Below are 18,455 nucleotides of genomic sequence, written 5' to 3'. Positions count from 1 at the left end.
ATAATAATTTTCGAGGCAAATCTATACATACGATTTTCAAATTGAAAATGTAAATAATTAAATGATATTTGATCTAAGATTTTGACTGAAGGCACATGTAAAGCCTCACTTTAGTTGTGATTTGAAGGAAGTAACATTAATCGATGGACCGTATGTCATTATCTAAGAAAAAGAGTTTTCTCCTCGCAACTCTCGCGATAGAAAAGGCGGTTAGGGTTTCACAAACGGATATGAAAACAAACAGGAAAACTGAAAAATAAGTAAAATCGGTAGAGATTAAAAGGGAAAAAAGAATAAAATCTTCCCAAAACGATTAAAAGGGTCTACATTTCCTCGTCCACCATCCAGTATGCTTGGATTTTGATTAGAAAAATGGGTAGAATCTTAACATGATGTTATTTTACGTGTTATTAGTCTTTTAAATGCTTTTTGGCTGCACCCATAATCAAATAGCGCACAAATCCATCTTTCTTTCGCATCGACGTCGATTTGGATTAAAAATGAACACCTCAGCAAAATCAGACTGGAAATGAAAGAAATCGTCTATAGCCACACATCCATGCCTCGGCAAAACCTCACAAGATGAAAAAGAAAATAGATTTCTCATCTTATGCCGAGAGAGGGAGAGGGACACCTTAGGATTGCCCATATTCCAACACGTTGTGACTGTGTTAGCACTAAGGCCGCTGTCGTGAGGGTGGATAGGAAGATAAGCGGCAACAAAGATGGAATATCATGTTGATATAAAAGACGTGGACCTACTGGAATTGGAACGACAGAAATCATCAATGGCCACACATGCATGCCTTGGTAAAACCTTGCGGGGTGGAAAACAAAGCAGATTTCCCATCTTATGCCGAGAGAGATGACTTAGGATTGACTATATTCAAATATATTATTATTGTGTGAGCATTGAGGCCACCATCGGCAAGGGTGGAAAGAAGGATAAGCGGCAGCACACATGGCATGTCATATTGAAATAAAGGAAGTTGACCTATTGGAGTCTTGAATCATGGTTATTGAGTTAGGGACGTGTTTTTTTTATCCGTTGCAACACATGAACTTTTTTCTAGTCTTATTTATATATAGTTTTGATCATAACAACTTTATTCATTAAATAATAGCAAGGTCGTTTACATAATAATGAAGAATAAAGCCAGGGACATTGGATTTTCAAGATTCAGACTTGTTAATGCTTTTTTTTGATAAAGGACACTTTTATTATCTTAAAATATAGCATCAAGCGGATACAAATCATGTTGAGCGACACCCGGTCTCTGCATAGCTAAGATGCACGCAGCCACAAAAAGAACCGTCTGACAAAGTATGTAAAATAAACCCGACAATTCGGCAATAGTAAAGCCATATGAGACCAAAACTATACCTATGTCGATGAAGAAGGTGGACCGATTTGCTTCTCTGCTATAGTGGACAAGACAGATGCTAGCAAACTCCATGGCTTGTAATGATTGAAACATCAGTCCGAATTAAGCATTTGGATGAGAGATAGCATCCAACGCCATCATACTGTCAGACTCGACGATGAGTTTAGTGCACCTCATTTTTTTCGCTGGTCTTATTTATATGTAGTACTTCCTCCACAAAAAAATATAAGAGCATTTATATATTTTTCTTTAAATAGGGAGTACTACTTAGGAACACACATTTATTTCTCAACGTGTCCTAGACATGAAAAATAATAGTAGTAAAACCCAACTGAAATGCATATATAAACTGAATGTACGATATTCAATTTAAGCTGACGAAGATAGCTTCAGTCCGAGGTGGATTAGCGGCGCCACCTTCTTCACCGAGGGTCTGGTCATGATCCGCCCCCACCACGCCAGGACGCTCGCGCGCGACTCCAGCAGAGCCCCGTACTCGGTGCCGGCCACCAGGCAGTAGGTGAAGCCGAAGTGGACGAGGTCGGCGAGGCTGAAGAAGTCCCCGGCGAGGTACGGTGAGCTCGACAGCCGCGCCTCGTACACGTTGAGGACCTTCTCCAGCTTCCCGACGTACTCGTCGACGACGGCCTGGTCGCGCGCGCCGCCGATGAACGGCAGGATGATGCACTGCCGGACGACGTTGGCGATGGCCGGCTGGTACTGGTGGGCCTCCACCTCCATCCACACGTCCACCATGGCTGATTCCTCGAGGCTGGATTCTCCTAGAAGATCGGTGGCGCTGGCGCCTCCGAACTTGCGGAGCACGTACCGAGAAATCGCGCGCGATTCTGAGATCATATTACCGGTGTGTGGATCAATTGAAAATCTAATCAGAGTTTGTATGCTATGGATTGATTCGTGATCAGTGTGTGAATTTCATTACCGAAGAGAGTCAGCTCCCCGTCCTCCAACGCTGGGATCTTGCCGAAAGGCTGCGAGATTGAACCGTATGAAGACTTGCATAAAAAAATGGAGCGAGATAGAAACATACTCAATCAAAGTATAAACTGTCTCTGTTTCTACATACGTTCCGAGAGAGGTAGGGCTCGGTCCTCTGCTCCCGCGCAGCCATGTCGAGGGGGAGGAGCTCGTAGTCGGCGCCGACCTCCTCCAGGCACAGCAGCACCGTCGCGACGAACGGCGACGCCGCCACCCCGTACACCTTCACGGCACCGCCCATCTCTCTCTCCCTCTCACACACCCACACAGCTTCTCTCTGATACACACAGAGAGAGAGAGCTTCAATTAAGCAGCTCTGTTTTTACTTTTTAGTGCTGATTAGTGCATGCTTAAGCAGACCTTGACCAACCCGACTTACATTACATGTGATCGGCGTGATTGCAAGGAAGATAATACCAGAAAATAGTACAGACTCTACTATACCATTTTTGTGATCTGATCTCAACAAGATTTGGTGTGGTTATGGTCAACCAAGTGATAATTTCTTATTGTCTTTGACTTGATTCATGAATCGAGCTTCCTTCACGCCCAAGGAATTACGACTTTGTCCATAATATAACCAAATAGTAGTCCTCGACGGGATTTGCTTTTTTCACTCCAAATGGTGTAGATATACTATACTCTTCTCATGGCCTGGTCGCTGGGAAGATTTGGTGTGGTTATGGTCTAACTAGCGAAATTTTCTTTTTGTTCTTGACTTGTTTCATAATTCGAGCTTCCTTCCTGCCAAAGGAATTGCGACTTCATATATAGTTAAGTTCTCCAAATCGTTGCCAGAGTTGGATTATGGATACTGCATTGCCTTCTAAATAAATTTGTTCATCCTGATATGGACATTGCATTACCTTCTAAATAAATTTGTCCATCCTGATTTTTATCTGAGGTCCACCAAAGTTGTTAAGGGTAATGTCTTTTTTTAACATAGTACAAACGCAAGGGCTCATATATACGCGCATACATTCATCCCTATGAACGCACACACGCGCACCCTACGCCTATGAGCAGCTTCGAAATACTGAGCTGGCATTGTCATTTTGAGATTTTACGAAAACATCATAGGCGCCTCGTAGTCGACGGGAATGTCTCCTCCCACTGAACGCGTATCGCCGGAAATACTGAAATAAATTCAGGATAAATGCGAGCACTAGGATTTAAACTCCGGTGGGCTGGGATATAAGAGTCCTCCTAACCATCCAACCACAGGTTGGTTTGCGTTAAGGGTAATGTCTTAGGCCATGTTTGGTTCGTAAGTCTTAGGACTTTTTTTAGTCCCAACTTATAAGTCTCAAGTCACTAAAAAGTCCCTACCTGTTTGGTTCCTGGGATTTGACATGGACTAAAAGACCATATTACAACTAGAAGTCCCTATAAGACTCTCCTTGAGAGTCTTATTTCATAAATCCCAAATGCCCACTTTAAGTTCCTATAAGTCCCTCCTGTTTAGTTTAGATGGGACTTATAGGGACTTTTTTAAGTCCCTGAAAACAAACACCCTCTTAATTTGGGCAGCCGATCTGGCGCATGTGACGGCCGCTCCCACACTCGCCATGTTGTGTCGTGGGGCCCACGCACCGACCACCACACCTCCCTCGCGTTATCATTTTTCCGTCATGCACGTGCCTCGTTCCCTTCGCCCTGCTCGCCCTGAACCTCCCATCTCTCAGCGCTCTCTCTCTCTCTTGTTCCCCTCGGCCGACGCACAAAAATCTCTACTCCCCCGGTGAGCCACACACCAAATCCACAGCTCCGCCACAGAACTCCTACCTTCCGCACGTCATAGGGCGCATATCCGATCCAACCCCTCCCCCCAGCGCAAACGACCACTGCTATGATGTGAGGCTGTTGCGAGCCGGGGCAGCCACCCCACCGCGCGGCAGAGGTGATGCTGCGTTGGGCGACGAGAGGTAGCAACCGGCTGTGATGTAATCGACACGAGGGTGGGTGATGCTAGAACTGACATATGGCGATGCTGGAACTGGCACGCGGTTGTGCTTCTACAACATGATGGCCATGCAAAGCTGCAAAAGGCGGTGTGCTGGAGCCATGTGGATGTTGCAACCTTGCTATGACGAGCTGCAACCAGTGGTGCTCCCGAGATACAGCTGCACCATGGGGATGCTACAACCTTGCTACGACAAGTTGCAACCAGCGTAGTGAGATGTTGGGAGTGTCGCCGACTAGAGCTGCAACCGATGGGGACTTGAGCAGCAAACAAAAACAACCATGCTGCAACCATGCATGGTGAGGGGAACTTTGCAACCGACGATGGGCAAAGCTGCAACCATGCCGGCCGGAGTTGCGAGGCCGTCAACACGTGGGGGATGCGTGCTGAAACCGCGACCTGGTGGAGTTGCAACCGACGACGGGGTGGAGCCGCTAGGGTGTCAAAGTCGGGATGGGTGCTACAACCATGAGCTGGTGGAGCTGGGAGCCTGGCATGCTAGGAGTTGTAGGCGGAGCTACAACCGGGAGTGAGCTGGCTGCACCAGAGCAGTGATTGTTTTTTCTGGTACTTTTACTGTGCTCCTAAGGGGAGAACTGTGTGGAAGACAACGATTTGTGCGTTGGTTTGTGATTTCATCTAACCGCCACTATAGCAACTCCAACTCCCCTACGCATTCTGTCCGCGTGTGTCCGTTTAGGTCGAGACGGACGCAAACCACGGCACAATGCGTCGACACAAACAGACGGATGCCCGCTTTTTGTCCGCCCGCGATCCATTCCCGGCCCAAATTTGGGCCGGGTTTTCGTTGGCGCAGACACGACACGGACGCGGGCGACGCCCACCCCTGTCCTCCCCATGGCCCACCACACCGTGGCACATCCACCCCCATTTCCCCTTCTCTTCCAAAACACTCCCGCCATGTCGCCATGGAAGACGCGCCAAACATCGCCGCCCCCACCTCCTTGGTCGACCACATGGCTGCCAAGCCCCGTGCCCGCGGCTAGAAGCAACCCAAGAAGGAGCAGATGCCAGAGTACGGGCCATACAGTCGGTGAAGAGGGTGAAGGAAATGTGCCCTAGAGGCAATAATAAAGTTGTTATTTACATTTCCTTATATCATGATAAATGTTTATTATTCATGCCAGAATTGTATTAACCAGAAACTTAGTACATGTGTGAATACATAGACAAATAGAGTGTCCCTAGTATGCCTCTACTTGACTAGCTTGTTTATCAAAGATGGTTATGTTTCCTAGCCATAGACATGTGTTGTCATTTGATGAACGGGATCACATCATTAGAGAATGATGTGATGAACAAGACCCATCCGTTAGCTTAGCATTATGATCGTTTAGTTTGTTGCTATTGCTTTCATCATGACTTATACATGTTCCTCTGACTATGAGATTATGCAACTCCCGAATACTGGAGGAACACTTAGTGTTCTATCAAACATCACAACGTAACTGGGTGATTATAAAGATGCTCTACAGGTGTCTCCGATGGTGTTTGTTGAGTTGGCATAGATCGAGATTAGGATTTGTCACTCCGATTGTCGGAGAGGTATCTTTGGGCCCTCTCGGTAATGCACATCACTATAAGCCTTGCAAGCAATGTGACTAATGAGTTAGTTGCGGGATGATGCATTACGGAACGAGTAAAGAGACTTGCCGGTAACGAGATTGAACTAGGTATGATGATACCGACGATCGAATCTCGGGCAAGTAACATACCGATGACAAAGGGAACAACGTATGTTGTTATGCGGTTTGACCGATAAAGATCTTCGTAGAATATGTAGGAACCAATATGAGCATCCAGGTTCCACTGTTGGTTATTGACCAGAGAAGTGTCTCGGTCATGTCTACATAGTTCTCGAATCCGTAGGGTCCGCACGCTTAACATTCGATGATGATTGGTATTATGAGTTTATGTGATTTGATGTATCGAAGGTTGTTCGGAGTTCCGGATGAGATCGCGGACATGACGAGAAGTCTCGAAATGGTCGAGACATAAAGATTGATATATTGGACCATGTTGTTCGGACACCGGAAGTGTTCCAGAGAGTTTCGGATAAAACCGGAGTGCCGGATGGGGTTACCGGAACCCCCAGGAGAACTAATAGGCCTCTATGGGCCTTAGTGGGAAGAGAAGAAGGGACGGGAGGGGCTGGCCGCGCCCTCCCCCTTGGGTCCGAATTGGACTAGGGGAAGGGGGCGGCGCCCCCTTTCCTTCCCTTCCCCCTCTTCCTTCCTTCCCCCTCTCTCCCTCTTGGTGGATTCCTACTAGGACTTGGAGTCCTAGTAGGATTCCCCTCTTGGGGCGCGCCCTAGGGGCCGGCCGGCCCTCCCCTCCTCCCTCCTTTATATACGGGGGAGGTGGCACCCCATAGACACAAGTTAATCTTTAGCCGTGTGTGGTGCCCCCCTCCACAGTTTTACACCTCGGTCATATCGTCGTAGTGCTTAGGCGAAGCCCTGCACCGGTAACTTCATCATCACTGTCACCACGCTTTCGTGCTGACAGAACTCTCCCTCAGCCTCAGCTGGATCTAGAGTTCGAGGGACGTCACCGAGCTGAACGTGTGCAGATCGCGGAGGTGCCGTGCGTTTGGTACTTGATCGGTTGGATCGCGAAGACGTTCGACTACATCAACCGCGTTACTTAACGCTTCCGCTTTCGGTCTATGAGGGTACGTGGACACACTCTCCCCGCTCGTTGCTATGCTTCTCCTAGATAGATCTTGCGTGATCGTAGGAAAATTTTGAAATACTACGTTCCCCAACAGTGGCATCTGAGCCAGGTCTATGCGTAGATGTTATATGCACGAGTAGAACACAAAGAGTTGTGGGCGATAATAGACATACTGCTTACCAGCATGTCATACTTTGATTCGGCGGTATTGTTGGATGAAGCGGCCCAGACCGACATTACATGACCGCGTTCATGAGACTGGTTCTACCGCCGTGCTTCGCACACAGGTGGCTAGTGGGTGTCTGTTTCTCCAACTTTAGTTGAATCGAGTGTGACTACGCCCGGTCCTTATTGAAGGTTAAAACAACACACTTGACGAAAAATCGTTGTGGTTTTGATGCGTAGGTAAGAAGGGTTCTTGCTAAGCCCGTAGCAGCCATGTAAAACTTGCAACAACAAAGTAGAGGACGTCTAACTTATTTTTGCAGGGCTTGCTGTGATGTGATATGGTCAAGACGTGATGATATATAAATTGTTGTATGAGATGATCATGTTTTGTAGCAGTTATCGGTAACTGGCAGGAGCCATATGGTTGTCGCTTTATTGTATGAAATGCAATCGCCATATAATTGCTTTACTTTATCACTAAGCAGTAGCGATAGTCGTGGAAGCAATAGTTGGCGAGACTACAACGATGCTTCGATGGAGATCAAGGTGTCAAGCCGGTGACGATGGTGATCATGACGGTGCTTTGGAGATGGAGATCAAAGGCACAAGATGATGATGGCCATATCATATCACTTATATTGATTGCATGTGATGTTTATCCTTTATGCATCTTATTTTGCTTAGTACGACGGTAGCATTATAAGATGATCTCTCACTAAATTTCAAGGTACAAGTGTTCTCCCTGAGTATGCACCATTGCGACAGTTCGTCATGCCGAGACGCCACGTGATGATCGGGTGTGATAAGCTCTACGTTCACATACAACGGGTGAAAGCCAGTTTTGCACACGCAAAATACTCGGGTTAAACTTGATGAGCCTAACATATGCAGATATGGCCTCGGAACACTGAGACCGAAAGGTCGAGCGTGAATCATATAGTAGATATGATCAACATAGTGATGTTCACCATTGAAAACTACTCCATCTCACGTGATGATCGGACATGGTTTAGTTGATATGGATCACGTGATCACTTAGATTATTAGAGGGATGTCTATCTAAGTGGGAGTTCTTAAGTAATATGATTAATTGAACTTTAATTTATCATGAACTTAGTACCTGATAGTATTTTGCATGTCTATGTTGTTGTAGATAAATGGCCCGTGCTACTGTTCCGTTGAATTTTAATGCGTTCCTAGAGAAAGCTAAGTTGAAAGATGATGGTAGCAACTACACGGAGTGGGTCCGTAACTTGAGGATTATCCTCATTGCTGCATAGAAGAATCATGTCTTGGAAGCACCGCTAGGTGTACCACCCGCGCCGGCAACTGCAGACATTGTGAATGCCTGGCAGTCGCGTGTTGATGACTACTCGATAGTTCAGTGTGCCATGCTTTACGGCTTAGAACCGGGACTTCAACGACGTTTTGAACGTCATGGAGCATATGAGATGTTTCAGGAGTTGAGGTTAATATTTCAAGCAAATGCCCGGATTGAGAGATATGAAGTCTCCAATAAGTTCTACAGCTGCAAAATGGAGGAGAATAGTTCTGTCAGTGAACATATACTCAGAATGTCTGGGTACCACAACCACTTGACTCAATTGGGAGTTAAACTTCCTGATGATAGTGTCATTGACAGAGTTCTTCAATCACTACCACCAAGCTACAAAAGCTTCGTGATGAACTATAATATGTAAGGGATGGATAAGACAATTCCTGAGCTCTTCGCAATGCTAAAGGCTGCGGAGGTAGAAATCAAGAAGGAGCATCAAGTGTTGATGGTTAACAAGACCACTAGTTTCAAGAAAAAGGGCAAAGGGAAGAAGGGGAACTTCAAGAAGAACGGCAAGCAAGTTGCTACTCAAGTGAAGAAACCCAAGTCTCGACCTAAGCCTGAGACTGAGTGCTTCTACTGCAAAGGGACTGGTCACTGGAAGCGGAACTGCCCCAAGTATTTGGCGGATAAGAAGGATGGCAAAGTGAAAGGTATATTTGATATACATGTTATTGATGTGTACCTTACTAATGCTCGCTGTAGTGCCTGGGTATTTGATACTGGTTCTGTTTCTCATATTTGCTACTCGAAACAGGGGCTACGGATTAAGCGAAGATTGGCTAAGGACGAGGTGACGATGCGCGTGGGAAATGGTTCCAAAGTCGATGTGATCGCCGTCGGCACACTACCTCTACATCTACCTTCGGGATTAGTTTTAGACCTGAATAATTGTTATTTGGTGCCAGCGTTAAGCATGAACATTATATCTAGATCTTGTTTGATGCGAGACGGTTATTCATTTAAATCAGAGAATAATAGTTGTTCTATTTATATGAGTAATATATTTTATGGTCATGCACCCTTGATGAGTGGTCTATTTTTATTGAATCTCGATAGTAGTGATACACATATTCATAGTGTTGAAGCCAAAAGATATAAGTTTAATAATGATAGTGCAACTTACTTGTGGCACTGCCCTTTAGGTCATATTGGTGTAAAGCGCATGAAGAAACTCCATGCTGATGGACTTTTGGAATCACTTGATTATGAATCATTTGATACTTGCGAACCATACCTCATGGGCAAGGTGACTAAGACTCCGTTCTCCGGAACAATGGAGCGAGCTACAGACTTGTTGCAAATAATACATACTGATGTATGCGGTCCAATGAGTGTTGAGGCTCGCAGCGGGTATCGTTATTTTCTAACCTTCACAGATGATTTGAGAAGGTATGGGTATATCTACTTGATGAAACATAAGTCTGAAATATTTGAAAAGTTCAAAGAATTTCAGAGTGAAGTGGAAAATCATCATAACAAGAAAATAAAGTTTCTATGATCTGATCGTGGAGGTGAATATTTGAGTTATGAGTTTGGTCTTCATTTGAAACAATGCGGAATAGTTTCGCAACTCACGCCACCCGGAACACCACAGCGTAATGGTGTGTCCGAACGTCGTAACCGCACTTTGTTAGATATGGTGCGATCTATGATGTCTCTGTTGGGGAACGCAGTATTTCAAAAAAAAATCCTACGGTCACGCAAGATCTATCTAGGAGATGCATAGAAACGAGCGGGGAGAGTGTGTCCACGTACCTGCTACCTCTTGAGCACCGCGTTGGTTTTTCCCTTGAAGAGGAAAGGGTGATGCAACAAAGTAACGTAAGTATTTCCCTCGGTTTTTGAGAACCAAGGTATCAATCCAGTAGGAGGCCACACACAAGTCCCACGCACCTACACAAACAAATAAATCCTTGCAACCAACGCAATAAAGGGGTTGTCAATCCCTTCACGGTCACTTACGAGAGTGAGATCTGATAGAGATGATAAGATATGATAGAGATGCGAAGTAAAATAAAAGCAAAATAAAAGGCAATGGAAATAGCTTGTTGTTGGAAGATTAATGTGATAGAAAATAGACCCGGGGGCCATAGGTTTCACTAGTGGCTTCTCTCATGAGCATAAGACGAAAACCAAGCTTTAGCACGATCTCTAAGCGAAAAAGGAAATAGTTCCAATTTAACAATATCATTATCCACATCTTTCTTCTTTTGCATATCACACAAATCAACGAAGCTATTTAGATGGGTAGCGGCATCTTCACTAGGAAGGCTGGCGAATTGATTTTTCATGACAAGATTCAACAAAGCAGCATTGATTTCACAAGATTCAGTATCGGTAAGAGGAGCAATCGGAGTGCTAAGAAAATCATTATTGTTGGTATTGGTAAAGTCACATAATTTAGTATTATCTTGAGCCATCGTGACAAACAAGCAATCCAACACACGAGCAAACAAGAAGCGAGCGAGGAAAAGGCGAACGGAAAAGAGAGGGCGAATAAAACGGCAAGGGTGAAGTGGGGGAGAGGAAAACAAGAGGCAAATGGCAAATAATGTATTGCGGGAGATAAGGGTTTGTGATGGGTACTTGGTATGTTGACTTTTGCGTAGACTCCCCGGCAAAGGCGCCAGAAATGGCTAGTTGTCGGGAGTCCAAATCTTGACTTGACTTTGTGCACACCTGCCCGGCAACGGCGCCAGAAATCCTTTTTGCTACCTCTTGAGCACTGCGTTGGTTTTCCCTTGAAGAGGAAAGGGTGATGCAGCAAAGTAGCGTAAGTATTTCCCTCAGTTCTTGAGAACCAAGGTATCAATCCAGTAGGAGGCCACGCACAAGTCCCTCGCACCTACACAAACAAATAAATCCTCTCAACCAATGCAATAAAGGGGTTGTCAATCCCTTCACGGTCACTTACGAGAGTGAGACCTAATAGATATGATAAGATAATAGTTTTGGTATTTTTATGATAGAGATGCAAAGTAAAATAAAAGCAAAATAAAAGGCAATGAAATAGCTTGTTGTTGGAAGATTAATATGATAGAAAATAGACCCGGGGGCCATATGTTTCACTAGTGGCTTCTCTCATGAGCATAAGTATTACGGTGGGTGAACTAATTACTGTTGAGAAATTGACAGAATTGAGCATAGTTATGAGAATATCTAGGTATGATCATGTATATAGGCATCACGTCCGAGACAAGTAGACCGACTCCTGCCCGTATCTACTACTATTACTCCACACATCGACCGCTATCCAACATGGATCTAGAGTATTAAGTTCATAAGAACAGAGTAACGCTTTAAGCAAGATGACATGATGTAGAGGGATAAACTCATGCAATATGATATAAACCCCATCTTGTTATCCTCGATGGCAACAATACAATACGTGCCTTGCTGCCCCTACTGTCACTGGGAAAGGACACCGCAAGATTGAACCCAAAGCTAAGCACTTCTCCTATTGCAAGAATGTAACATCCCAAATTTTCAATTTGGTATGTTATACATAGATCATCATTGCATATCATGTTTTATTGCATTTTGACAAATCCTCGATAAATCCTAACCAACTCAAGGACCCTCGGAGAGAGTTGGGGATTTTTCTCGAATTTTCATATTTGATTTTCATCAAATAATAAGACGAGGATTTTGGTTTTAATTATTTTCTCTCCGGAAAAATATTTCATTCTAAAATAAACGAGAGGAGAAAATATGACTTCTCCAAAACAATTGAAATACTGGAGGTAAAATGTTAAAATCATTTATTGGAATTTATTTGGATTTTATTTGCAATTTTTATTGCATTAAAAATATTGCATGTTTTCAAAATATTTATTTTGTGTTAAAAAAATGTTCACCCTATTCTAGATTTTCTAATTAGACGGGGAAAATTTACTTTATATTTTTCTGACTTTTATTTATGTTTCTACGTATTATTTTCCGCGGAACTTTAAAAAAAAAACGCGCGCGTCCGCGCTGGGCCAAGCCCAGCCGCGCCAGGCCGCCGGCCCGCCCGCGCGTCGTCCTCCTCGCGCACGGGAGCCGAGTCCCGCCGCCGCACGCCGCCCGGCCGCCCCCTCCTCCAAGCCGAGCTCCCCCCTCCCTCCTATTTATACCCCCCTCTCTCTCTCCCTCATCTCGTTCGCCGCCGCCGCCCGCCTTGCCCTCGCCGCCGCCGCCGGAAGCCGAGCCGCCGCCGCCGCCGTTCGTCGCCGGAGCCGCGCCCCTCGCCGCCCCTTGCCTCCTCGCCCTCCCCCGCACCCCCGCCGCGCCCGGAGCCCCGCCGGAGCACTGCCCGACGAGGTACTGCCTCGCTGCCCCGCTCGTTCGTTGCCGGTTTTTGTAAAAAAAAACCTTTGTTTTTAAAAAAAAACCCTAGATCGGTTTTTTTTCGGTTTTATTATTTTGCGAGCGTTCACCGAACCGTTCGTTTTAACGAACGCGTTCGTCGGTTTTTCTCTGTTAACGAACGTCCGTTCTTTAACCGTTCGTCCGTTTTTCTTTTCGTCGGATTTTTCTGCGATTATCTCAGATTCGATTTCTGATCGAATCTTTGTTTCTGTTTAACTTCTCGCTCGTTTATCGGAATCAGGCGATTCAAGCGCCTAGAGTTTCGTCTCAAAATTCTCTTTCTGTTTAACCTACTCAAACAAGTTTTTGCTACAGTAAAATTTGACCTAGATCCAGATTAGTAAACAAAGCTACTTTCTTTCGCCGTTTGACTTTCGTTGCTTCTTTCGAGTTGATTCTTTTTGCAAACCGGAGTTCTTAAGTTGAACTTTCTGGTTGATCTTTTATTCAAGTTTTACCTGTGCATTAGATGAGTACTGATTGTATGCTTGTTTGTTTGCGATAGAGTACCCGGAGTGTGCCGCTTGTTACTTCGAATCGCTAGGTTTTGCGGATCATCAGCAAGGCAAGTAACACTTTGATCATACTTTTCATACCCAGTTTTATTGCATTAGATTTCTTTCCTCAAACAATTGCATGATTAGGATCTAATTAAATTGTGGGTATTGGGAAGTAGTTGAGGTAGTACCTATTACCTGTTTTCTTATCAAACCCTTGGGAGTTACTTCTACGTTGCTATTATTATTGCCATGCTATGCTCGTAGACGTGGTTTGGGTTTGAGTGATATTCATGACAGATGTGAGATGTTTATTAATGGTTCAACTTAAGGTGGCAACTAAAACTCACATCTGGGTGGATTGAGGCACCTGGAGAACCCAGTGTTGTCTGATTTTATAAGGTCCGCCACCCAGGCTCAAAGGGATCATAAGATTATTCATGCTAGAAACTTCCGTGTGCAGCCACAAGCTATTATGGGTTCTAGCATAGTTGAGTAGGTTACAAGATCTCTTGAAGAGGTGGGCTAGCATATGTAGGGGAAAGTAGGTGTACCGGTCCATCCAGAGTAGAGAGTGATTGTTTCTGAAAGACTGTGTCTCGGTCATCCGTTTCTCAAACATCATGTAGTGCGAGAATCAAGCGGAGGCGATCGAGTCTTGTGGGGAAAAGTGCGCAAACCTCTACAGAGTGTACAAACTAATCATGGTTAGCCGTGTCCCCGGTTATGGACAACTTGAGTATCTAGTACCTGGATATCATTTGAATCTCATCACTATGTTACTTCTAATTAATTTTGTTGGGTTATTGATGACATTTAATTGGGATTGAGATGCTGTCAACCATCTCAATGTTTCACAACTACCATGATAGTTAAATAAAATTTATTCCTTTGAAGTAGGATAAAATTGGCTTTTCGCAAAAATGTAACCATAGAGCTTTCCACCAGCCATATATGCATGTAGTATAGCCTTACTATTGTTCATTATTCTCTATGTGTTACATTGCCAGCATATTCTATGTGCTGACCCGTTTCCGGGCTGCAACGTTTCATGTTGCAGACTTTTCAGACGACGAGTAAAGTGCCTTAGGTCGTGGTCTTATACTCAGTGATGCCGCTGGAGTTGATGGACTCACTTATCTTCCAAGTCTTCCGCTGTTATCGTTATTAGATGGCCTTAAGCCATGTTTATCATACTTAATCTCTTTGGAGATATTCGATGTAATAAGTGTGTGATTGCTACTCTGTTATAAATCCTCCATTTGTACTGTGCGTGTCAGCATTACTAATCCAGGGATGACACTGGTGCACAGAAGCACAGACCATTTGAGGTCTGGTCGCTACAAAGTTGGTATCAGAGCACACGCTGACTGTAGGACACGACCACTAAGCTTAAGCCCTAGAAAGCTTCTCTCTTCTCATTTCTGACCCCTCTCCTTTTTTCTACTCTTTTAGGAATGGCGAATGCAAGGAGCAAGTTCATGCAACCAGATGAAGACACGCCGTTTGGTCGACACTTGAAGGAAGTTACCAAGTACTTGAACATAGGAATACCAAGCATCACCGGAACCTACAACGCCACATTACCTGAAGAGGAGAGCTGGAAGATTCAAGTTATCATTCCAGGAAGGATGTTTAGTGCCATAAGATTGGTTTTCGAAGCACCAACCTGGAGTCTAGGGAAGAGCATGGCCGCACACATCGCGACGGGACGCATTGGAGAAGTCTACCACCAGGAGCTTAAGGATACAATTTACCAAATTTGTGACGCCGAGACGCGCAATGGGAGATGATCAGAACCAAGAAGGATGGATCAATTGCAGCTTTCATCCAGGAGCAGAACCAACATATTCGTCGCCGGGAGAACCAGATGTGCACGGACAAGGAAGAACTGAAGAAGGCATTAACAAAGATCAAAGAGCTCCAAGAAGAACTCAAGGCTACACGCGAAGATTATTTGGAGGAAATCAACGCACTAGTAGGGAAGAATGACGACCTGGAGAAGAAGATTGGAGTATTCATGGGAAATCTAGTACCAAAAGCAGAAGCCGATGAATGCACTTGTCCGGATAATTACATCATCATCGACGACACCGACTCGGAACCAAGTGAAGACGACTGGGTTGATGAAGCTGGAGCAGACATCATGGAGTCTTCAACGGATCAGAATTTCTAGTAGACCACCATATCAGTAGTAGTTTTCCCCCATTTAATAGTATAGTTCAAGCACTTTGTAACGCTAGTTAGATCGATTGTTTTGCCTTGTTTGAATTGATTGAGTGATATTGATTGATTTGTCTCATGAGCATATGGGTAGTGTTTTCTCTCTAGACCTCATTCTATTCTTAACTCTCATCTTTTCTAAACCTATCAGATGCCTCCGAGACGCGACACCGGATTTGTTTTCCCGCCAGAGATCACCCAGTTGATTCAGCAACGGAATGCCCTGATGCAAGTGTTAGTGCAGAACCAAGGCAACAACAACAACAACAACCCATCGCCACCACCACCTGTTGATCAGTTAGCCCGTTTCTTAAGGCTAAACCCGCCGGTGTTTTCCAGTAGCACCGAGCCGATTGTAGCAGATGATTGGCTCCGCAAAGTTGGAAGGGAGTTGACCACTGCAGGATGCACAGATGCGGAAAGAGTGCGTTTTGCCGCACATCAGCTTGATGGACCCGCAGCATCATGGTGGGAGAATTATACAGCCACGCACCCTATTGACACTGTCACATGGGACCAGTTTCAGCAAGTTTTCCGTACAGCTCATGTTTCAGCAGGAGCCATGGCTATGAAGAAGCGTGAGTTTCGCAACCTACGCCAAGGAGGACGCACCGTAGGCCAGTATGTGGAGGATTTCAGTAAGCTAGCACGTTATGCACCAGATGACGTTGCTACAGATGCTGCCAAGCAGGAGAAATTTTTGGAAGGACTGAATGATGAACTGAGTATGCAGTTGATGGTAGCAACTTTCAACAACTACCAGGAGCTGGTAGATAGAGCTCTCATGATTGAAGGGAAGCAACAGCAGATTGAAAACCGCAAGAGGAAGTATGGACAAGGGAAGTACAATTCTGGAGCTCAGCAGAAGCCACGATTTACCCCGAAGCCGGGAGGACAGTTTCAGCATACCCATGGAGGAGGTAGTTCGCACAACCATAATGGCTCCAAGAATGGTAATGGGAATGGAGGAGGCAACGGACAGAACCGCACCAACCCATCTACCCCAACCAAGAGGGATCTAAGTCACATTACTTGTTTTAAGTGCCAGAAGATTGAACATTATGCAACTGATTGTCCTGAAGCCCAAAATGGAAATGGCAATGGAAGCTCTGGGAAGAAGCCGAACCCGTTCAACAAAGGGCATGTGAACCACGTGAGCGTGGAGGAAGTTGAAGCTCAGCCTGATGCAGTAATAGGTAAGTTTTTGGTTAAGTCATTTACTGCAACCGTTCTTTTCGATACTGGTGCATCGCATTCATACATATCAAGGGGATTCGTGAATAAGTTTAAGATGTCCACCCAAGTTCTCAAAACCCCTATGTTAGTAACCTCGCCAGGAGCAGAGTATATGGCAACCCAAGGATGTTTTCAGATACCATTGGCCATTGGAAGGCATGTTTTCCCCACAGACCTCATTGTTTTGGAATCGCAAGGTTTGGATGTGATTTTGGGAATGGATTGGCTATCGTTGTATGGAGGAAACATCGATTGTGCCAGCAAGACGATTTTGCTTACCACCCTAGAAGGAAAAAGGATCAAGTATGTATCCCGGCATATGCCGAAGAGGACTCAAGTAAATTCCTTATCAGGAGTTGTACAGGAGGAAGTACCAGTGGTGAAGGATTATCCGGATGTATTTCCAGAAGAGTTGCCAGGCATGCCACCAGATAGAGACATTGAGTTCTTGATTGAACTTTTGCCAGGCACAGGGCCAATATCTAAGAGACCGTACAGGATGCCCGCAAAGGATTTGGAGGAAATTAAGAAGCAGATCAAGGAGTTACTGGATAAAGGCTATATTCGCCCAAGCTCGTCACCTTGGGGATCACCAGTACTTCTAGTGGAGAAGAAAGATGGATCGCTGAGGATGGTTGTTGATTACCGAGGATTGAATGAAGTGACCATCAAAAACAAGTACCCACTGCCGATGATCAATGATTTGTTTGACCGCCTACAAGGAGCTAAGGTATTTTCCAAGATCGATCTACGATCAGGATACCATCAGTTAAAGATTCGAGAGCAGGATATACCAAAGACGGCTTTTACCACCAGATATGGATTGTATGAGTATACCGTTATGTCATTTGGACTGACTAACGCACCTGCCTATTTCATGAACCTGATGAACAAAGTGTTTATGGAGTTTTTGGATAAGTTCGTCGTGGTGTTCATTGACGACATTCTAATATTTTCCAAGGATGAAGAAGAGCATGAGGAGCATTTACGATTGGTACTTGAGAAGCTCAGAGAACATCAGTTATACGCCAAGTTCAGCAAGTGTGAATTTTGGCTGAAGGAAGTTGGATTCCTTGGACATGTTATTTCTGGAGAAGGAATAGCAGTAGACCCTGCCAAGGTCGACACAGTGACAAGTTGGGAATCACCCACGACAGTTGGAGAAATCCAGAGTTTTCTTGGACTTGCAGGATACTATCGGAGATTCATCGAGAATTTCTCGAAGATTGCTAAGCCCATGACTGAGCTATTGAAGAAGGACACCAAATTCAATTAGACTGAGGAATGTGAAGCTAGTTTCCAGGAGTTGAAGAAACGATTGGTTACCTCACCAGTGTTGATTCTGCCAGATCAACGCAAGGACTATGAAGTTTACTGCGACGCTTCTCGTCGAGGACTTGGAGCAGTGCTTATGCAGGAAGGAAGAGTTGTGTCATATGCTTCACGACAACTTAAACCCCATGAGAAGAATTATGCTACGCATGATTTGGAATTAGCAGCCGTGGTGCATGCATTGAAGACATGGAGACATTTTCTCATCGGAAACCATTGTGAGGTGTACACGGATCACAAGAGTTTGAAGTATATTTTCACGCAGA

At 44.9% G+C, this 18,455-nt stretch overlaps 1 protein-coding gene across 1 annotated transcript; it reads right to left on the bottom strand.

Annotated features, from left to right (window-relative positions):
- Positions 1-1,604: 1,604 nt before the first annotated feature.
- LOC109732026 (glutathione S-transferase 4) lies at positions 1,605-2,744 on the bottom strand. The gene is made up of 3 exons (XM_020291215.4): positions 2,473-2,744; positions 2,329-2,377; positions 1,605-2,233 (listed from the first exon to the last, which is right to left on the bottom strand). The coding sequence occupies exons 1-3, from the start codon at positions 2,623-2,625 to the stop codon at positions 1,755-1,757; spliced, it is 681 nt and encodes a 226-aa protein (XP_020146804.1). The 5' UTR covers positions 2,626-2,744; the 3' UTR covers positions 1,605-1,754.
- Between the last annotated feature and the right edge of the window lie 15,711 nt (positions 2,745-18,455).

The sequence above is a fragment of the Aegilops tauschii genome, chromosome 1 (genome assembly GCF_002575655.3).
Source record: "Aegilops tauschii subsp. strangulata cultivar AL8/78 chromosome 1, Aet v6.0, whole genome shotgun sequence".
In the NCBI taxonomy this organism is placed as follows: Eukaryota; Viridiplantae; Streptophyta; class Magnoliopsida; order Poales; family Poaceae; genus Aegilops; species Aegilops tauschii.
This window is presented reverse-complemented; position numbering and strand designations above follow the sequence as displayed.